General features: G+C 35.5%; 3 protein-coding genes across 4 annotated transcripts; 2 read left to right on the top strand and 1 right to left on the bottom strand.

Moving 5' to 3' along the window:
- Window positions 1–1,166: 1,166 nt before the first annotated feature.
- Window positions 1,167–7,917, top strand: LOC107826729 (putative protein phosphatase 2C 55). 2 transcript variants are annotated; one of them, XM_075226156.1, is made up of 6 exons: window positions 1,167–1,456; window positions 2,511–3,363; window positions 4,877–5,201; window positions 5,824–5,973; window positions 6,718–7,008; window positions 7,570–7,917. In XM_075226156.1, the coding sequence occupies exons 2-6, from the start codon at window positions 2,606–2,608 to the stop codon at window positions 7,597–7,599; spliced, it is 1,554 nt and encodes a 517-aa protein (XP_075082257.1). In that variant the 5' UTR covers window positions 1,167–1,456; window positions 2,511–2,605; the 3' UTR covers window positions 7,600–7,917. The 2 variants fall into 2 exon arrangements, with proteins under 2 accessions (XP_075082257.1, XP_075082258.1); XM_075226157.1 differs by having other exon boundaries at window positions 1,178–1,456; window positions 2,508–3,363.
- A 2,228-nt stretch (window positions 7,918–10,145) lies between these two features.
- LOC142166798 (arabinosyltransferase RRA3-like) lies at window positions 10,146–12,602 on the top strand. Its single transcript, XM_075226155.1, has 2 exons — window positions 10,146–10,683; window positions 11,273–12,602. Exons 1-2 carry the CDS (start codon window positions 10,522–10,524, stop codon window positions 12,386–12,388), a joined length of 1,278 nt encoding a protein of 425 aa, XP_075082256.1. The 5' UTR covers window positions 10,146–10,521; the 3' UTR covers window positions 12,389–12,602.
- Window positions 12,603–14,817: 2,215 nt separating this feature from the next.
- Window positions 14,818–18,391, bottom strand: LOC107826734 (APO protein 4, mitochondrial-like). The gene is made up of 2 exons (XM_016653759.2): window positions 17,981–18,391; window positions 14,818–16,564 (listed from the first exon to the last, which is right to left on the bottom strand). Exons 1-2 carry the CDS (start codon window positions 18,235–18,237, stop codon window positions 15,850–15,852), a joined length of 972 nt encoding a protein of 323 aa, XP_016509245.1. The 5' UTR covers window positions 18,238–18,391; the 3' UTR covers window positions 14,818–15,849.
- Window positions 18,392–23,060: the final 4,669 nt, after the last annotated feature.

Below are 23,060 nucleotides of genomic sequence, written 5' to 3'. Positions count from 1 at the left end.
TACCAACCACAATAAACCCATCTATGGGAGCAAAATTCAGAATTAGGTACATACACTTGTTATTTCTCTTGATTAGACGTGGGATTTCATAATAACATTATGTTTTGGCATAATAAATAATTGCTCAAACTTGAAAATTAGGACTACCAAACACAAAAAATTGGTTTGGACCAAACATAAAAATGAAGACAAAAAAAAAAAGAAAGGGTGGAGCATTGTTCAAAATAAGGTACTAGTGCAGTTGACATATATTCAGATCTCACGTATAATATTTTTTCACAATTAACAAAGTATATGTAAAATTTAACTACGTAATAATAATAATAAATAACTAGGTAAAAAAAAGAGATTTTTGTATTAATGTGAGCAAAATGACACCCTTTAGTACACACTAGTTGTAAAACTATCCATATATAAATTGGATACAGACCTACACTTCTATTCAACATGAATTTAAGACTTTTATCATAATATATTCACCTTAATTTTGATAACCAATATACAAATGCTTTCATTGGTTAGATTACTAGGACTTAAACACACGATACGATGCGACCATAACAATTACGTTTCAATCTCAAACAAGTTAAAATCGATTATATAAATCTTTATTGATCATATTTATTCATTTAAATTCATCTCACTGACTATATACGATCATGTTTTTTCATATTTAGATCAAATTATGATCTCCCTTCTCTATTTGTCGTCTCAGAACGAATATTTTTACTTTAACTAGTGAAATGGTGATTTTTTTTTAAAAATCTTATAAATTCCCCCGAAAAAGAAATTCTACCAAACGAAGCATGAATTGGCATGATACGTATACCACCCCAAAAAAAAAAAAAAAAAAAAATAAATAGAAAGAAGTGGCATGATTCACACATTTGCGTAGTCCCATATAATGGGACCAAACACGCCTTTAGTCGGCTCCATTATCCATTCACCCGTCAAACTCCATCTACAGAATAATACACAGTAAGTAATAAAATATACTAACGTAAGATCTCCAATTTTGTATGTTCGAAATGACCAAAACACCCTTACACATATAACAACTGTCTGGGCATCAAATAGCACATTCCGGGAATGTGCGAGCACTAAATTCGTCACAACACACTTCTTTTTTCTTGCCATTTTATTCGTATTTTAATGGTCACCATTAATGACAATTGACAAGTAAAAGGATTCTCAAATCTTAAATTAGATTGGAAAGTGAAAACTTTTCCGTGGTGATAACAATAGGGTTTTGTTTTGATGGTGGGAAAATCAACCGAAGCCTAAAAGTTTCTTTAGGGTACAGGAAGTTTCTGGACTTTTACGTTTGAGCTAACCCAACAGCCAACTTCTAGGAGATAAGAGAAGTTGGGTTTAGACAGAAAGGGAGAAAAGGCTGAGTACTGAGTTGTTGTGATTTTGCTAGCTTGTCTATTCTTGGCTTTTGTTATCTGTAAAGGTGCGATTTTTAAAGCCCCTTCTTTTTTTACTTTGTTGTGGGTGTCCGTTTGGAGTTTCGATATTGAGGTTTCACAATTCTGTGCTTTAATCTTTTTTATTTCTTTTTATAAATTTGTGGTTCTTGATGTTTGTGGCTTTTGGAAGGATAGTTGTATGACGTGTTTGATTTGCTTAGGGATGTAGTATTGTGTTTGACTGGCTTTAATAAAGGTTGAGACTTGAGTTGCCTTGAATCTGCTTTTTTAACGGAGATGGCAATTTATTTTGGTGGCTAGCTTAGGTATTTATTGTAATTTTTCCTCTTTTCTGAGTTCTAGCCTTCTAATCAAGTAACTTAATAATGTACTAGTAGTTTTTTTGGTGCAAATAATGTACTTGTTTCTACTTGAGCTTTTTGTTTATAATTATTCCTTTGTAACCGCGGTATCGGGCCGCCTTGGCACAACGATAAAACTTGCATGACCATGAGGTCACGAGTCAAGCTGCGGAGACAGCCTCTTGCATGAATGCAAGGTGAGGCTGCATACATAAAACTGGACGTGGTCTAGCCCTTCCTCTCCCGGCGCATAGAGGGGCTTAGTGCATCGGGGCTCCCTTTTAACCGTGGTGTCGGCGTCTGGGCAGTTCACAAGTATGAGTGCTGGGTAAACCTAACTTTCAAGGCTGAGAAAGATGTGCTCATACTAAGCGTTTAGTAGGGAACTTTTGAGTTTTTTGTCGATTTAGTTAGTATAGCAAGCAGCAATTGGTTGACATGAAATATGGTGGATTTTACTATATATTACCTATATATTTTCTACATTTTCCACTTCCAACCAAGAGGTTGTGAGTTCGAGTCACCCCAAGAGCAAGGTGGGGAGTTCTTGGAGGGAGGGAGCCGAGGGTCTATCGGAAACAGCCTCTCTACCCTAGGGTAGGGGTAAGGTCTGCGTACAAACTACCCTCCCCAGACCCCACTAGTGGGATTATACTGGGTTGTTGTTGTTGTTTCTACACTCTACTATGTTCTCTATGATCTTGTTCCTCCTAATGTTGGTTCCCGTGTTCAGCAGGTGTCTGAGTTGTCAAGTGAAGACCAAATGTATGCTTGTTAATAGATGTACTGGGAGTAATGATATTTCTTGTGTTCTGTGGTTGATAAGCCAATATGCAGAGTAATTATCTTTTTAGACTAGGTGGTGCAGTGAGGCAGGGAATCCAGAAATCCATATCTGGCCAAGAAAGTAGGCTCCAAGATTTGGTGGAGATTTTGGCTGCAGAAGAGAGATTGTTGTTCGGGAAGTTCTTCTGCTCTGTGCCATCTGCAGGATTGTCTGACCTGCATGTGATTGTACGGCCTGGAACTTTAGCGGCTGCACAGGCAAATTTGAATATAGTTAATCAGAGGAAGAATTTTTCAGTGGTCAGTGCTATTCCTCGTGCATTGTCTATACCATCTGTCTCAGGGCCTGCATTTCAGGTCTGTGGCTATCACATTGATCGCCTATTATCTGAGCCTACTCAAGTTTCTTTAGAGACTGACTCTCATAAGGCTCCTATGGCCATTTGTGGTTCAAGAACTTCTGTTGGATGTTCCTCGAGTAAAATGACTTCAAGGCATCTCAAACCTTGCTTTTCAGTAAATAGTCCAACTACTTTGTATAGCAGTAGAAATTTCGACAATTCTCAAAAAGCCAGCATGAGTTTGAGGAATAACAATCAGCCCAACGACTTTGTTGTCTATGGATATTTCACATACAATGCTGTAAAGAGCAAGGGCATTTCAAATGTTTATGAAGGATTTGGATTCAAGGGTTTTCATAGTTCTTCAGCTGCATGTATCTCTGCTGGCGCTGCTCCTGATGTGTCCTTTGATAACTCTCTGCGTGAGGTACACCCTGCAAGTTCAGCAAATTCTCCTGAACAGTATGTTCCTCGACTTTGCTGTTAATTATTTAAGACGGCTTTTTTTTTTCTTTTTGTAACTGAGTCTGAGGCGTAGTTGTTGTCATAACTGAGAAATCCCCGAGGGTTGGTGGTGCACGGTTCGAAACTCTGCTGATAATAGGCTGCCTCTCTAATCTTCTCCACTTAAATATCAGGTTTTTTTCTGTAGGATTCGGATCCATGATGTGCGTCTAACCCACACAACCACTAGACCAAAGTCCAATCAATTGGAAAGTCTGGGGTGCACATGGTTTGAAGTTTCCTGCAGGAAAGATTCCAGCAAATAACATACTCTATCTTAACAGCTAATCAACTTCTAGAAAATTTGCTGGATCTGGAGAAATTTATAACTACCGCCTCTTCTCGTTTCGCATTCACTTACTCCATTATGATTTCTAAGATTGCACATTGTTGAGCTGAGATACGGAACTAGGCTTATGATGACCGCCTTATGGTTTTAAAACTTGATAGTAAAGTCATTTTCGATAGTAGCATCTGGTTATCACTCACTGAAATTGAAAATGGAGGTGTTCTTTGAATTTAACATGTTTAAGTTAAGTCCAATAGATAAGCTAATTTATGCATCTCTTTGGGTTTTCAATTACTAGAGATTAGGGAACAAGCGGCGGGGCCAGAGTTTCAACCTTATAGGTTCTGGATTTTAGAACAACGAATTTAAGTATTAGTAATTGGGTTCTAAATTTAATATTTTGTATATATTAAATGATTTTTTTTAACACTAATATACCTGCTTGAGCAAAGCTACTGGGTTCACCCGAACACTAACCCAGTAGCCGGGCTACAAGTTCCTTGCTTCTCCTTCTTTTTATCTTTTTAAGGTAAATAATTTCATCAGTGATCAATGTGTGGATAAACTCATGTATACAAGCAGTACCAAAATGTAGAGGACCTACAATCAAATATGGTTCTCTGCAAAAGAACATCCAATTTTCTATACAAAAAAGGGACCGCATGGTTGCACCAACAAAGAAACTAGAAACAATAAACTATCCCTCAAATGTAGAAAATCACGCTTTACCCCTTCAAACAGTCTTATATATCTCTCATTCTGGATGACCCAAGTATTTTGATTAGCAAGTCAGTAGGTGAGTTCAGGTGGGGTTAAAGGTTTCATCCTGAAGTTTCTCAAATTTAAAATTTGCAGAAAAAGGCAAATAGCTCGAAACCTGCACATCTCGTTGCCTTTCCTTAGGCTAATTTCTACCTCTACCACTTCCATTGGTGAATGAATAGGTGTCTTTAATGTGTTGCTGCATACAACTAATTCATAAGCAGCACCACAGAACTATCACTAAATGAGAGTGTCCCTAAATTTGGGGTGCTGCGTATTTTGGAGCTCTAAGAATATCTACTTAGTAGCTAACTAGATGTAAGCTACTATGTAAGACTAAATTCAGTGTCATTCTAACTTCAAAATTAAACCCTCGTGTTCTTTTTTCCTAAATCATATCTTTCTTTTGACACATTTCAGAAATATCCATATCGATCGAAGCCTGAAGCTTAATTCAGGATCATGTTACCTGCCTCATCCTGATAAAGAAGAAAAAGGTGGCGAGGATGCTCATTTTATTTGCATCGATGAACAAGCAATTGGCGTAGCTGATGGTGTTGGTGGATGGGCTGATGTTGGTGTTGATGCTGGGCAATACGCTCGAGAACTCATGTCAAACTCAGTAAGTGCAATTCGTGAGGAACCAAAAGGTTCAGTAGATCCAGCCAGGGTCCTGGAGAAAGCTTATTCACACACAAAAGCCAAAGGGTCCTCAACTGCCTGTATTATTGCCCTTACAGATGAGGTATATATGTAAATTTGTATCTTCCATTCTGCGCACTATATGAACTTTAGGAGAGTGAAAAAATACCTGTGTCCTAATTTAGTATTTAATAATTGTGCTTCAGAACGGCACGGCACAGCACGGCAAGATTATTAAGAGAATACTTAGAGAGTGGAGTTAGTTATTATTCGTTAGGGGAATATGTGGATCCACACAATGCGTTTGGGTTTCTAAAAAACAGGAAGAAGAAAATGTTGTATTGAGGAAAGTGTTAATGAGTCCCCCCATAACTTTTTAAGTTATAAAACATGCATTGAAACCTTCCTTTTAAGGAAACCACTTTCTGCCAGCCCGAAGACGAAAGTAAAAGCGTCATTTTGGGACACAGGCGTAGCTTGATGGAGTTGAGGTATGGGAGTAAACCTTTTTTTAATTGGTTACTCATACGCTGAGACTGCCTGTATGATGAAAATTTTCTCCAGACAAAAGACTTTTAGACCTCTTTAGCCATTGTATACGACCGTGTGCGCAGAAATAATTGTTTTGTGACTAAAACGGGAAACTGAAATTAAAAAGATGTGAGGCTATATAGAAGCTTATATCTCTACTCATGTTAAATTTATCCCTTTTCCTCTCTTCTCAGGGTCTCCATGCCATTAATTTAGGAGATAGCGGATTCCTGGTGGTTAGAGATGGATGTACTGTTTTCAGATCCCCCGTGCAGCAGCATGATTTCAATTTTACATTTCAGCTAGAGAGTGGTAGTGCTGGTGACTTACCAAGCTCTGGGGAGGTATATTTATAAGTGGTCTTCTTGTCATCTTATATAACACGCCGTAGAGGTTCTGTTTTTCTAAAGTCTCTGAATAAATAAGTTAAAGCTCAGATGGATTGAAATTGGAAAGCCTTTGCTAGCTGCTTTTGCCATTATATGCTGTCAGCCTGAGCCTGACCAGAGAATCTTGATCTCTTACCAAATCCCATAAATCGAATAACCTTTTCAAGAAATGCGAGATTTCGAGATGGTACAAGTAAAGAGAACTTTTCATTAATAAGCAAAAGTATAAACGGGAGCTGCGATTGGATAATGATAAATAGTGATCAAATGATGATAGAATAACCTGTTTTTGATTTGAATCCATCTGGTTATTCATTTTCCTTATTGAGCTGAATCTCGAGAGGCTTTGGAACGTTTTCATTCTTTTTTAATCAACTTACCTTGGTGCTGTCACTCTCTCCCTTGTTTAAACTCTTGGCACGTACTCGTTAGATGACTTGACTTTTGAATGGTCTGACTAATATTATTCTTGCTAAATTCGAATAATTTAAGATTTTGTGGCGTCCAACACCCTCCACACGCCTCTCACCTGTACTGTTGTGCGTTTATACCTCAAGTTGAATGTTGTGTCAACTGTAAAAATGATGAGTCGATCGTCACTCTAATTTTTCTTTCAACTGGTTTTACTATAGGTTTCTCCCATCCAATAGTTCGGTAATCTAATTCTTTGTTAAACTGAATGGCTGGCCTCGGGTGCAGGTGTATAAAATACCAGTTGCTCCAGGAGATGTCATCATAGCTGGCACCGATGGGTTGTTTGACAATTTGTATAACAGCGATATAACTGCAATCGTGGTGCATGCCACGAGAGCTGGCTTAGCACCTCAGGTTACAGCTCAGAAGATAGCCGCATTGGCTCGACAAAGGGCACTGGACAAAAACAGGCAAACTCCTTTCTCTGCTGCAGCTCAAGAAGCTGGCTTCCGTTACTATGGTGGGAAGTTGGACGACATAACTGTGGTTGTGTCTTACATAACCAGTGACAAAAATGTATGAGCACACTCTACACTGACCACATCATCTCTTCTCTCTTCTTTTTCTCCTTTTTATTTCTTTTTCCGTGAGACGGTTTTACAAACAGCTTGCAGGTGTTTAAGTTCATTATTTGCTTGCATTATGCATCTTTTCTGGCACATATAGAGTATCTGTTTATCTATTCATTATAACATCGATTCTGAGTCCACTCCTCGGAAGAATTTGTTGATCTTTAAAAAAAGGTGGTGTTTGATAGTGTTTAGTATTTGTGCCGAAGAGTGAGAAGCGACTCCTTGTATAGTGATTTTGTCAAATACTTGTTTCATGGGATACTGGTTTCAATTGCTGGATGAAACTCACTTTCTGATGAATACATTGTTAACGGGATACAGTATCCTATTTTTACTTCTATTGCTGGGAATTTCTTTCTGTATCCAATTCGCGAAATGAACTGATATGTGCATTGAGTTCCAAAGTAAAAATAGAAGCTGATCTTTTCAGTATGCTAGTTGTGTGCAGCTAAGCAAAATTACAAACAAAATGGAACCTGATGCTTTTATTTTCTGTTGTGTGCAGGAAAGCTCCAACAGCTTGAAGATTAGTTAAACAGGTTTTGTACCTATACTGGGTAACAGGTGCGCGTTTGTTTTTGTGAAATTAAAACTGCTGGCCGTGGGGGTCAGTTTAGAAGCTTCATATAACACAGGCGTTTGCGGATGCAATTCTAGTGCTCTTCCACGTGTATATATCAGTCTTTTGGCAATTCTCTACCTCTTCTTCCCATACTCCAAACCACACCCTATACATAACCCTTGAGCCCCTTTGTCTCCCTCTGTGGAGAAGATTAGGAGTATGTTGAATGAAGTGTACAAATATGAGATGAATTCTTTTGGTGGTTAATGCAGGTTTGGACTTTTCTGGTAATATTTTGGTATTGTTTGGAATTGCAATTAAGGAATATACCTGAGTTACAACATAAAGCTTATTCCTTGGTGAATCTAAAATTTTGTCAATTCACTCTATAGTTCTTGGGACTTCATCCCTCAAAATGGTTCGTCAATGACTTCCCTTTTTTCTTTAAATGATATTTGGAGCCTTGAGTTTTATAGTCAGTCTTCAGTGTTCAGTTCAAGATTTGATCATGTGCTCCAAATTTTTGAGTTTGAGCGGAGGATCTATCGGAAACAGCCTCTCTACCTTCCAAGGGTAGGGGTAAGATCTGCGTACACGCTATCCTTCTCAGATCCCACTAGTGGAACTCCGTTGGGTTTGTTGTTGTTGCTCCAAATTATTACCTAGTGAACAACTTAACTTTTCCTATGTGAAGGAAGTTAATTACAAGTTCTGTAAAGTTTAACCCTTAGAAAAATCAACGAATTTGTCTTGATAGAGATCAGCTTAAAATTGTCTGTGGATCTCTTCATCTATTTTACCTCATATGATTGAATACAACTTTGAGTTATATAAGAAATTAACCAATGAAATAAGAAATAATTGAAAAGTTAGTTTGATATAATAAAGTTGAATATTCAATATATAAATTTGCATTCTTTGGGCGTTCAAATTTTTAATAGAACAATATAATTACTAAAGCAGTGTCAAATAACTCGGCATGTGATAAAAATTAGGTAGGAGGTATAAATAATAAGACAAATTTAGGGGTGAGACGACTATAAATTTGTTTATTGCACTATATTAGAAATAGAACCTAAGTCACGTTAAACCCTCAATTGGTTAAGGATCTCTGTTAAGTAGTCTGGTGAGAGCAGCACTTTTCGTTAATGTTAATTTAATCTTGCTAAAAGATTTGACGAATAAGCTAAACAGGTACTAATTGATTCTAAAGATAGACTTAACCAACATGATTAAATTATAGCTCTGCCTAATTCTAGAGAGGACAGCTATCAATAGCTTCTATTATAGCAAATTATAGTTCCAAAATTTAACAATTACTATAGCAAAAGTAACCAAAAAAAAAAAAAATTGAGTATCCCAAGTAAAAGCGCAGTTAATTATTTTCCCTTTGTGTTTGGATAGAGGGATAGATCAGAATTTCATTTGCTTATTATTTAGTACGAATCGATGAAATTTACCATGTTGAAGTTTGGCCAAAATATTTTAGAATTATAATTTGAACTACAATTAAAATATTCTTTCAAGATGAAAAAAATTTGTGTATTTCAACTTTTGTATAACTTTTTTTGAGACATAATTTAACTTTCATAAACTTCTTTTTTCGGTTTCGCTTAAAGAGTTGTGCATATGTATACTAAAAACTATACTAGCTGGTTTCACCCCTTTTTTGGGTCTATTTCAAATGTCATTTAATTTTTCATGTGTGATGTCTTTTTTAAATGCAAATATTTCCCCTCAGTTAGACCTAAGAAGTGAATCAAATATAAACTTTATACCTTGTGCATAAAAATATTTTTCAAAATATACACCATGTCTCTTTCTAGTTCAAAATGGCAATTTACAAATCTCATTTAGATAAGATTATATGTAATAAAATAATTCAGTAACCTATTTACAATCTTAGATTTTGTTGCCAAATTAGAGACAGACCTAAAAGGAAACACTCCCATAAGCATACACTTGCTATTGAAATAAAGAAAGCTAACTAACCTTCAAAATCACTCACTAAATCCTGAAATATATTTAATAGTTTTCCATTACAATTGCATGTTAAGAGAGTCAACAGAATTAGGTAGAGAAATTTTGCAAAAACTCCAAAATAAACATCACAATAGTCACCGAAAGTTGTGGTGGGATGAATAAGATCTAGGACTAGTTTGGTCATATAAAAAAATTCACTTTTTTTTAATTAGTGTTTGTCCATAAAATTTTTAATTTTCACTTGAAGATGAATTTCACTATTTTTCAAAAATTTGAAAAATTCCCAAAAAAAAAGTTCAAAATTTTCACTTCAGATCACTCACAAATATTCAAAAACAACTCAAAATACCTTTTTTACTTAAAAAAAAATTACTTTTTCGGAATTTTATATTCTTATGTCCAAATGCCCACTTATTCATCCTTAATCGCATATCTCACATTCAATTCCTGAGAATTAAAAAAATATCCTTATAAGGAGCTCTTTCTCCGTAATAAATCATGCGCGGTATGAATCCAGATTAACAAACAGAATAGTCAACTCTTCATTACAGACAACCTGGTCCGCGAAACACCAAATAAAAACCCACATTGAATAAAATATTCTAACCACAGCGGTGCCACTACCCATTGAGCCCCTTCCGATTACACTCTTTCCTCTTACATACAAAGAAGACTTCGTAGACTTTGATTCATTTCCATAATCAAAGATCCAAGCTTTTTTGAAGTTTTCAAAACCCATCTCAGCTTAATCTTGTACCCAATTTTCTGCATTTCATTTATTTTACCAAGCAGTGTTTGTTCTTCTTTTTTAATTGTTAAAATGTTTTGAGTAATCTTTACTTCATGCTATAGAAAATAAGGACTTTGTGTAATTCAAAAAAAAAAAAATTGTGTCGTGGGTGTGACGGAAAAATGGCGGGTCGTAGGGAGAAGTATGGGCAATCAATAAGAGGATCTCGAATTGCTGCAGCAATTGCGATCGGTGTTCTTTTGGGCTGTGTTTTTGCTTTCTTGTATCCTAATGGATTCTTCTCTCCCGATCCACCTCACCCTCTTTCTAAATCCAATCTTCAGGTCAGTCTTGAAACTTAGCCATTTTTGCAAATTTGTTTGCTTTTATGTGTTTTCTGTATATCTTCTTTTTATATAGGAAATGGGTTTATGATTGAATTTTGTTACTTGTTTTAGATAGAGCTTTAAGTTCCATGCGCTTACAGTGTAAAAAATATTTACATTATCTAGTCGTGTAAAAGGTAATTGCAGTAACTCTATTTAAAAGTTGCGATTAGTAACCTAGAATAAATAGTAAGTGACATGCTATAACGGATTAAATTACATTGATCATGTAAATATTTATTACATTGTTAGTGTACATAACTTAAATCCTAAATGATTATGTCTTTAAATTGCATGCAAGTGGTTGTAATGTATATGAAGTGATCAGGGTGCTGTTAGGAATTCAGTCCAGCTCTTATCGTTTTGTTTGATTTATGTTTGAACTTAGATGCATGGGTGTGTATACCTGATTGCTATATAATAGGACTAACCTTGATTATGAAGTCTCGTTGTTACGTTGGACTTGATATAAAATGCTTGAACGTTGCTTGATCAACGTTGAATTATTTTATAGCTCCTTATTTTAGAGATTCAATTCGATTCCTAGGTTGGCTCATCCAATTGTGAATCCACGGAGCGGGTAAACATGTTGAATTCCGAGAATAGGAAGTTGTCTGAGAAGAATGCAGAGTTGCAAAGGCAGGTGAGGGAGCTAAATCAAAAGCTTCAGGTGGCTGCGCAGGGAAACGGTCGCGCTCAGGAGCAACTTGTGGTGTCGAGTCAACCTCAGAAAGCTGGGCCTTTTGGAACTGTCAAAAGTTTGAGAACTAACCCTCCTGTTGTGCCCGATGAGTCGGTGAACCCAAGATTAGCAAAGATCTTGGCAGAGATTGCAGTTAGCAAAGAGGTCATAGTTGCACTTGCCAATTCAAATGTTAGATCCATGCTGGAGGTTTGGTTCAACAGTATTAAAAAGGTGGGTATTCCCAATTATCTGGTTGTGGCGTTGGATGATGCTATAGTGGATTTCTGCAAGGAAAATGATGTCCCCGTTTATAAAAGAGATCCTGATGATAATGTCGATTTTATTGGAAAAAATGGAGGCAACCATGCTGTCTCAGGATTGAAGTTTCGAATTTTGAGGGAGTTTTTGCAGCTTGGTTACAGTGTCCTCCTTTCTGACGTCGATATTGTGTATCTGCAAAATCCTTTTGATCATTTATATCGGGATTCAGATGTCGAATCAATGTCTGACGGTCACAATAATATGACAGCTTATGGTTATAATGACGTTTTCGATGAACCTTCAATGGGTTGGGCTCGATATGCACATACAATGAGGATATGGGTTTATAATTCTGGCTTCTTTTATATCCGGCCAACGATTCCTTCAATCGAGCTCTTAGATCGGGTTGCTGATCGGCTTACCAAGCAGCCAAATTCCTGGGACCAAGCAGTTTTCAATGAAGAGCTGGCCTTTCCGTCACATCCCGGGTATGTTGGCCTTTATGCTTCCAGGAGAACAATGGATATCTATCTGTTCATGAATAGCAAAGTCTTATTCAAGACAGTAAGAAAAGATGCTAATCTGAAGAAGTTGAAACCAGTTATAGTTCATGTAAACTATCACCCGGACAAGTTTCCTAGAATGAAAGCAGTTGTTGAGTACTATGTCAACGGCAAGCAGGATGCACTGGATGCATTCCCAGATGGTTCAGTATAATAGTAGCAGCTGCTGAAATTGGACCTTACATTGAGAGCTAGCCCAGCTATATTCTCTGTCGTACTATTTTGTCTTTACATACAGGTAGACTCGGTTGATTCCCCCTTTAGGATCAATGTGTAATACCAACCAACTTTTGCTTCTATGTTCAAAACTTGTCTCTCTTTCACCATAGTAGTAGTTCTATTCAAAGATTTTGCAGGATTGTTCTTTCTTATTTGTGGGTTTCCTAATCTGCTGCTTCTGTATTTTATGCTTTGTCTCATCTTTTCTCCTGAGTAGCTACTGAAGCACAACAGGATTCTAGTTGCAGTGGCACTACAATAAGGGATCTAATAGATCAAACGACCATTAGGTGGATTAGTTACCTTCCTCATTTAAACTCATATAGTTATTAATATTAGATGACTTGATATTATAACTTTGTCTCATCTTTTATGATGCATGTAGAAATATTATAACTTGATTTAGTTTAGGCACTAGAGTTTGTCGATGGAGCTTCAACCCTGAGCTGTGGTATCCTTGGACAAATAGGAATGTCCGTTGCTGTTCATGGATTTGTTCAAGCAAAATTTACAAATTATTTATCAGCTCTTCATAAAGGTTGTTGCATTATTAGATACTTCAATTTAGCACTTAGATAGGAATGTATTACCATTAGAAGCACTGTCTTTAGTGATGGTTTGGTACTCTGATTCGAGAACTTTGTAGAGACTATTAGATATCTTATTGTATAGTGACATTTCTTACTCTGTTTTGCATTCTGTATTGACGACTTTTAAGTTCCCTTACTATGTCAAGTGATTCAAAGTCGAGGCTAAAGTTGGAAACAGAAACATGGTACATGTTGCCTACTGGAAACATGAAGATGTCACTACGAGTTCTTTCTCCCCGAATACGTAATACATATTTCTAGATTAACATAAGAAAAAAGAAGTTAGATGTAAGAAGGATGATACTTCAAAGGAAATCATTGTGACTGCAATACAACACTTTAGAATATAGCTAATAGAAATAAGACTGGATAAAGCAGAATGGATACTACAGTGATTCATTCATATAGCTAATTCAAGCTAATCTGAGCCTGAGCCTGAAACATACTCGGGTGATTGAACAGAATCCTCTTCATATGGAGTTTTAGGAGTGGAACTGTCACTGTTATTACCATCATTGTCATTTTTCATTTCCTCACTTTCACTCTCAGTCCTATCTTTATCCATGACCTTGTCATCACCGGTATCAGCATCATCATCATTTTCTTCCTGAGTTTCAGGGAGCTTAAAAAACCCGTAGAGGCGAGAGCCATCTTGGACCCCGTATTCACTGAGGGGTTTTTGATCTTCATTCATCATTATATGATCTCCATCCTTGTCCAGTAAGAGGATGAGGCGATCACCGGGAAGGTTTTCTTGATTTTGTATTGCTATCTTCAACTCTAGCACTGTTGCATTGTCGCCTAATTGGACGTGAAAGATTGTCCCTGTCATAATCTCGACCACCACCTGCATTTTTGTTTTGTTTTTGCTGAGTGCTTGTTCTGTGATGAGAGATCCATGGATTATAAAGAATGTTATCACAGGAACTGCATTCTTGGATTTTCTTACAATTTGCATTGCCTGGAAAATGGGATAATTGTGACTTGTGCGAGAAACCCGAAGTCATGTAAATCAAAAGCTGGAGCACTTCATCTTCTTATTCTTCTTCTTCATGCTACTCTGTTGAATTGGCCACTAGATAGTCTACGTTTTAAACTTTGCATGTTTTTGGCCAGAATTCATATCACAAATATCAAATGAACTGCACCAGACAATTGTGAATGGTTTATGCATTTTAACTTTGCTTGCCGTTCTCTTTTCTTAAGTGGGAGACAAAAAAACATGAAAATCACTTGCAACGATTACTTCGCGCCAAGAAAAAACACACACACACACACACACACAACACCCCATTCGAAAAGTTGAGAAATACCATAGATATATGAATGTCGTACTTTATTCGTCAAGTTTAAGTTAAAATAACTACTCTCAACATTCAAAATATATAATAATGCCGAAATTAATTCTAACTCCTCAAATTTGAGATTCAAAGAAATAATTGTTTTTCATTTTCTCTAATCTGAAGCGGAGGGCATCGCTCATGAAACCCCTTACTTAGCATGGCTTTTAATAACACTGCTCTTAAGCTGATTTAAGTTCTCGAGCATGATTTACGTCTAACAGTTGTCATTATAACGAAAAATCATAAATTATTCCAAGTTATTTGGGTTTATTAAATCTTGTTATTTCCAGTCTTGTCTAGCTACCTTTGTGTACTCAAGGGTTGTCAATTGACACCAAAATTCCACCACCTCTCCCCTTAAATGAATGGTGGTTAATAAAACTAATGATTGCGAATCGAATGCAACCCTGTAAAAGTTTTCTGCTCCTTCAATTAAAAGCCTCAAATTTACATATAGTCTTTAAAGAGTTTAGATAATAGAAAAACAGCCATAATTAAATCCAGGTTCAGCTAATCAACCAAAATTACACTACTAGGTAACTACAGTGACAGAGCTTTCTCCATATGCACATTCAAAAGAATCACAGAAGTTACTATATGTATGGCCACAAAAATGGGTTGATAGTATATAATAGAAAATGAATAATAACTCTAGAGAAATAAAGTATGTAAACCCCGCAGCCTGTAGTACAATTGTTAGATGACATATTCTACCTCTAAAGAAATTTCTTCTAAATTGAGATGGACATCAACTTCCATTTCGCTACAAATCACCTGCTATCCAATATCATGTTGCATATGCACCAGTAGTAAGTCTTGCACGCTTTACTATGCTTTTCCACTCCTAGTTAGCTTACAACTTCATTCCACTAAAGAAGACAGAAGATTAATCGCCGAGAACACCATAGACTAAAGCAGACAGAACAGTGATCTTGAATAACAGTTGTTCTGAGATGGTAAAGCTGCTTCCACTCTTGAAAAGATTATATAAATAACTAGAAATGCTGATGATGCAGAATCTATGCAATGGGAACTATGGTCTGAGCAAAAGCGTTCCTGACCATGAAGGGTAAAACATCACACTTTCAGCTGCTTTTTCTCTTCCTTGTGCATCGTTGTACTTATTTTCGGTTTTCCCTATTTGGATCTTGAAGTACCCAGTGGCGGAGGTCAGTCAACAAAAAACTGTAATACTCCATCGATGAGAATGGCTTAGGTATAATAAGAATAAACCTCCCGTGAATATTTACAAGACACTCCTGTCTTCATGAAATATTCTGGCGCTGCGCTAAAGACTGCTGATTCAGCACAACCATGATTTTCAGTCTATCCAATGAAGTTTTAGGGTTTCCTAAACGAGCAAAAAGAAGTCCCAACTGCAGAAGAATCACCGAATTCAAGCACACATTCAGGTCGTCGGATAAACTTCACCAATAAGAGCAGGAAAAGATTGCATTATCCTGTTAAAGAGATGGTGCCGATAGTCCTTCAACTTTCATCATGCAATAGTACTTGGAAGGAGCAATTACTCCAGCCTTAGTACACAGATCCACAACAGCGGGAGCATGCCCATAATAGTTCCGCCCATCATCGAGGAGTAAGGGAGGGTCCTGGGGTCGGCGGTACCATACTATTTTTGGAGGAACCAAATGATCCACTTCTGCCTTCTTCCAGAAGTGACTGCCTCGCCAACTTTCAAACTTAAATACGCCACAAAGACGAGCCTTATGTCCAGAAGGTCCTATATGAACTTCCGAGCAATGTTCACAGACTTTTGCTGGATAAACCAACAATAGCCTCTGAACTCCAGATCTAAGTGCTTCCCATGCCTTCAGAGTTTCTCTTCCCAACAACAACAAATCATCATCCGACAAAGAGTCAGCTTGAAAAGGATCACTTGAGGGCAAACTACTTCCACATACAATTTCTTCACTTGGAACAGCCCCTGCCTGCAAGCACAGCTCCACAACTGCTGGAATGCGATCGTAATCAAACCGTTCTTGGTGATTGATAACATTCTGAAACATAGTTCGTAAATGAAACGCCTCTACAGGGACTAGAATATCATTCAAGCTTCCTCTAATCCACTCATGAGCCTGGTTCTTAGCACGCTGTCGGTAACCATGACAAGTTCGAATTAGATGACCATTCTCACCAATATATACTTCTGGACAGTATCTACAACAAAATAAAACCCTTTTGGAGGTTAGAAGAAGACTCATCCAAGTACCTTTCTTTCATTAATTGTATTTGATGGTATGGCTTCTTACAACTAGAAGTCGCGCATAAACATGCCAAAAACAAGCCAAGTCTAATAAAAGCATCAAATACAACAGATGATTGTCCAAATAAATTCTAATTCTTGACCTTGTTAGAGCAATATTCAACTATGCATCAATACAAAGCTAATATATTTAGATAAATATTATGAACGAAACAAGTTAGACACCATAATTTTGCCCTAGCTTCCACCGAAAAGAGGATGTGATAAACATGGGCGTGCCTCAGATTGAACCAAATCTACAGTGCTAGATATCTCAACACTTCTCTAAGACTCTAAGTGCATTCACTATCTTCTTGTTGTTTCGACAAAATCCGTTGTTTCTTTTATAATTCTTGCTATCATTTTGTCTTGCATTTATCTTCGCTATCTTCTTGCTGTCTTGCACTTAATCTTATACCTATTTAAATAATGAAACACCCCTGCTTTATATATCAAAGCCAGAAACCTGAAAATATTTGAAGCACCTCTTTGCTCCAACATCAATATATCCAATTCATGCCCCATATGTCCCTATACATAGGTTCACCGTACAAACTTAAGATATCTCATCTGTAAATTTAACTCTTCAGAAAGAATGTTTCAACTAGCAGAAAATTTGAGCTACATTAAACTCAGAAGATTACATTTAACTTGCATCGCAAAATCTTGGCCTTCTATGGGCTAAGTTCCCAAAGTTCTTTCACTATTTTGTTTTCTGCAGCTACACAAAACTTCTCCAAAACCTAACATGACTAAGCCCGTCCTAATAGTTGTTTTCTTAAACTACTTCGCTCAATTTCCACATTCAAAAAGCTTCATAATCTTCCCTTATCCCCCAAAAAAGCTTCATAATCTTTAATCCATCCCAAACAATACCCGGCTATACCATATGACTCCCTCTGTCCCAAACTATGTGGCACCAACTGACTTGGAACGGAGTTTAAGAAAGAAAAGAAAACTTTTGAAACTTGTGATCTGAAATAAGTATTGGATATTTGTACAGCTATAAATCATCTCATTAAAGTACAATGCAAACTTTTAAGTTAATTTTTTTTTAAATATAGAAAGGTGACTTTTTTTTGTATAGAGTATAGACTAAAAGTAAAGAGTACTATATAAATTGGGACGGAGGGAGTATCATTGTTAACTATTAGTTCCACATGAGGTCCAAGGCATTTCCAGAAGCCTTCAAAAACCCTATAAGCTTGCAAAATAACGTATCAAAAAATACCCTCAATCTAAAATCACCAATAGGACCCAATAAAGATGACAACTTTAACACAAAAATAGGGTTAAATCAAATAACAGAGCAAAAAGGGGATTGGAGTTACTTGCATGCCCAAGTAGGGAAACGTTGAATTAAGGCAGAAACGCCATGGTAAAGGATAGTTCGAGCCTTAAGGACTTCCTCAGCAACAGGAACCATAGATTTTACTGGATAATCTTTAGCCCGATTCTCAATCCTCTTCAGAATCATTGGCCTCAACTTCTTCAAATCTACTTTTGGTTTCGAACTGTAAAATCGGTAAAATTCCATCGTCCCTTTGAAAATTATCGTTTTATGCTGCCATAGTTCCCGGCTCCTCATGGCCACCTGTGGGATCTGAGCGAGCTTACCTAGTCACCTTAGGGAAGGAAGAAGTGCACATATAGCCGATTTCAGGACCTCCATTTAACGCATAGCCAAAGTTTCTATACTTTTACAAGTTTAGCCACTTTAGATATACGTGAAACTTCAAACAATTTTGAAGCAAGCAAACTTCAACAAAAGTAAATATAGAAATTTATGGGATTTCACATATTAGGGCTTTTAGGGGTCGTTTGGTACAAAAACGACATGGACTAAAATATCCGGAAATACAGTAGTAGAATTATAATATCTGGATTAATTTATTCCACCTGAAAAGTGAGATAAAATAATTCCACGTTTGATGAGATAAGATGAGATAAGAAGTATATTTAGGATTAAGTGTGTGATTAAATATATATTATGCTTGATTGACGGTATAAATTTATCCTAGGATAAATTGTAAATTTATATCGTCAACCAAAAATAATATAAATTTAATTCCACATCTTATCTCATTTTATCCTGCGTACACCCTTCTTGTACAAAGAAGTATTATTGTATATTTACGAACTTATGGGATAATCTATTGGTTCTTTCTTATTTGGTGCAGTAGCACAATTTCTTGTATAGTTAGCTGCCAAGACTTTCCCTAAGCAAGAATAGATAAAACTCATTTAACATACCAATATTAATAGGAGCTACATGATATATTTTCTAATTTCTTCCTTAGCTTGGGGAATTAATAAGCTAGGTGGCTATGGATGCAATAATTTTTTTTAAAATAGTTATGCTCGTGTTGTGCAAATAACCCCCCACCCCCAAAAAAAAAAAATTTTTAGGGCAAGTTACATATTGACCGCTCAATAAAAAATAATTACATTTGCTAGTCAAATATATATACTGATTATATATAAAATATACATTAATTTATAATATATATATATATATATATATATATATATATATATACACACACACACACACCAGTAGGGTTATAAGCAGCGACAAAGAGCCGGTTTGGCCAAGTTTCTAAGAAGCAAAAAGTACTTTTTTTCGTCAAAAAAATACTTTTTGAAAAATTTGAGATGTTTGGCCGAAATGGAAAAGTGCTTTGGAGTAGCAGCAGAAGTAGTTTTTCTGCTTTTGGAAAAAAACTATAAATTCTAACTTCTTTCAAGAAGCAGAAGCAGAAGCAAAAAATTAATTTATTCAAGACAAAAATATCCTTACATTAAATTTATATTTTTTAAATTATTCTTTATTAATTTAATATTTTATTTTATTTTTCTCTTTTTACTATACATTTCTTCTATATTTTATTCTATCATATTGTTATTTTGTTTCTCCTATTTCTCTTTAGAATATTCTCTCTACGATAAAAAGATCTCTTCTTTTACATAGTAATTTATAAGAGTAAATTTTATATTGAGTGATGTATTTTGATATATTTAAATCATCGTGTAAACAATAAGTAATACTAGATACGCAATATTATCGCTTTGGAATAACTATATTTTATATTGATTAAATTTTTTGATATATTTTTAATATAATAAATATTTAAATTTATTTATCTCTTTCAAATAATACTAATTGCAAATTAAACTTTTACGGTCCTTTTTGTAGTTTGATACTCAAAAGTACTTTTTAGAATAATTGGCCATGTGAATACCTATTTTTTGTACTGTTTTAACACCTCCTAAAGTCATTAGTGTTTTGTTACTTTAATTATTTTTTCCAATTTTTGTGTCTTTAATTGCATATTTCCTATTATAAAAATACCAAAAAATAGTTCTTTCTTTATTTGTGCATTTTAGGAATTAACTAACTATTCAATTGGTGAATTAATCTAGTTAATTGATCATTTGAATAAGTTACTTAATTAATTTATTTGTTTGTGTAAATTTAGTTTAATAAGTAGGATTAAGAAAGAAATTGGGCCAAATTTGAAAGAGAAATTGGCCAAAAGTGCAAGATAAAGGGCTGCCCTTGAAAGGGTCTGAAACGACGTAGTTTTGCCTCAAAACTACGTCGTTTCATTAAGTGACCCAAGATCAAATCTCACCTATTGATCACCCCTTAATCAAATGGTCCATATTTGATCTCTAAAGAGGTATTTAAAGCCTCAAAAATCTAAAAAATTCTTTCATTTCCCCCATAACTCTTTCTCTCTTCTCTCCACTGCCACCGCCGGAAATCACCCACCGGCGGCGGACCACCTCCAAACACCTCCAAATTAACACCATGTAATCTCCACAACCTCCTATTCCCATATCTCCAAACCAATTCCTTCAAACCCCCCTCAAACTCCTTAAATTTTAGATCTAGGAAACTTTAGCCACAACTTTTTGGCCCAAATTCTTGAAGCTCCGACCAACACCACCCTACAACACATACATGGATGGATAGACCTCCACGAGACCTATCTTTTTTCTACCTATTTTACCCCCAAAATCCCTGTCGTCGCCGGCCCGTTGCCCACTGCCCGCCGCCGCTCACATTGCCTCACCACCACCAAAATGCCCCGAGCCCCTATTTTAGCTATTGTTCGACTCAAAAACACTTCTTTCTTTTGGCGAGATGCTGAAACTCATTTCGTTCTTAGCATCTATCCAAAAGAAACGTGCGTTTCGAAGTCGGACAACCACCTCTTGGCATTCCTGGAATTTTCTCATGGCTCGGCCAGTTTCAAGCATACTCGTTAGGTATAATTGTCATCTCTTTAATTCATTTCTGATTTTTTATATTAGTAGATTAGTTTCTGATTTTTGATTTTTCTGTTTTGGTTGCTTCTTGTTAATTAGTATTTTAAGTTAGGTTTATTTAACTAGTTATCTCTATTTAGTTTAGCAATTTGTTAGATTGTTATTGATTTAAACATGATCTTTAGTGTATTAGTTAAATCGTTCACTTAGTTTGTCGATTATTTAGTTGTTGTTAGTCGTTGTCCGATTGTTAACGATGCTCGTTCTGGTTTTAGCATTTAGTTTGTGAATTTTGTTGTTTGTTTAGTAATTAGTTTGCAAAAATCGAATTCATTCCAATCAAATTGGTTTGAATACTTAGTTCGATTATATTTTTAGTTTTGTTCATACTTTGTCCGTCCATAGTTGTTTAAATTTAATTTATGTTGAGCAAGTAGTTTGGTGTTGATGGTTAAAATTTGAAGTTTAAGTTTTTTAGCACCAAATAGAAAAATAGTAGCCTACCTTTTACTAGTAGGGTGGCTGAAATGATATTTTTTCTCCTTGCTTCTGACATAGTAGATTTGCAGGTTGTCCATTCACATTTTGGACAGATTTTGAACAGTATTTAGCACACAAAATTAGGCTTTTGGACATATTTTTGGAGAACCAAAATCTGTCCCAAAAAGTGACTTTATTTGCCTATTTAAGGGGGCTACTATTTGCTCACTCGAGGACACCAGATCACACATTTATTGGACAGTCTTTATACCCTAAAAATATAACTTTTAGAGTAAAAAATCAGCAACTAAAGCACCCTTTAGTAAGCTAAAATGGTGAGCTTTGTGAGTAAATTTTAGAGTGCAAACTTTTAAAAAAGTATAAGTCTTCTTTAGAGCTGGTTCTGGGTTTCTTCTAAGGTTTTCGGGCTGTTTAAATACGAAACTGCTGTTGTTTTCTGTTGTGGTTGATGTTGTTTTTTTTTCCTGCTGAGCTTTATTTCTTCACTGCTATATTTATTTTCTGCAATCCATGTATTTTCTTAAACTTTGCAATGCATATTTTTATATTCAATGGATGAGGATATGACTCTTTTTCAGCTCTATGGATATACTTGATGTGCTTTATTGGAATAAATGAATGTTTAGCATGTTATTCATATAGTCATATTTGAGCATGTACGTATGTAATATTTGGTTGATCTTCCATTTTTCTTTACATATGTAGCTCAAATAACATTATGTTAGGTGTATCTAGTTAAGAAAAAGAAATATCTTTTAGAATTATTATGTAGAGTTTAGTTTCCTTTTGCCTTGGTTTTATGTATTTGTGGTTTTGTCATTTTAATTTTTCTCTTAGTGCTAAAAATAAATGATAATAATATTTCTCTTCTTGGTTAAGTTGAAATGAAGTTGGGGAATAGTATGTGATGAGTGTGCGGGAGAGAGGAGAGAACCAGTGAAAAAATTTCTTAAATGTGTTATTGCTATTTTGAACTTCTGTTTGGTTGAGTTTGATATATATATTTTTTTCTCAATTATATGTCTAGAAGTCCATATTCATTAATGCATTATTTTTAGCTACATGTCCTAGTTGGGTTTACATTAATTTTAAGAATATTTTAGGCCACTATCACCTTTGGTTTAAATTTGCTGGCCATTTTTTTTTTACCATCAAGGCTACTGGAAAATTTGAATTTGTCAAGTTTAAAATAGTAAACAAGTTTTGACTCAATCTTTTAAACACTAGGTTTCTTTATTAAATAAATAGTTTTAACAAATGAATTAATTTAAATGCTAGGCAATTAGTAGGCGCGTTTTTAACTTCACGGAATCGCTTGTGTAGCGTGAAGTTTAACATTTAATAAATTAATTCAATAACCTCACACCATAACCATTAGTTTTAGTTAATTCTTTGCTAAAATCGCGGATTCGCTTGCGTAGCGCGATAGTTAACTTTTAAAAAAATTAAAAAAAAAATAATTTTCTCAAATGTAGTAATTTTTCCAAAAGTCACAGTGTGCTAATAATCCTTGTCATGACTACGCATTCGCTTGCGCAGTGTGGTTACGATATCTTGTTATTCTTTATCAATTCTAATAATGCAAGTATTAAAAGCGGATAGGTAAAACATAAAAATCATATAAATCATAGTTTG

This window comes from Nicotiana tabacum, chromosome 12 (genome assembly GCF_000715075.1).
Source record: "Nicotiana tabacum cultivar K326 chromosome 12, ASM71507v2, whole genome shotgun sequence".
Taxonomy (NCBI): domain Eukaryota; kingdom Viridiplantae; phylum Streptophyta; class Magnoliopsida; order Solanales; family Solanaceae; genus Nicotiana; species Nicotiana tabacum.
Note: the sequence above shows the minus strand (reverse complement) of the source record. Positions and strands in the feature narration are given on the sequence as shown.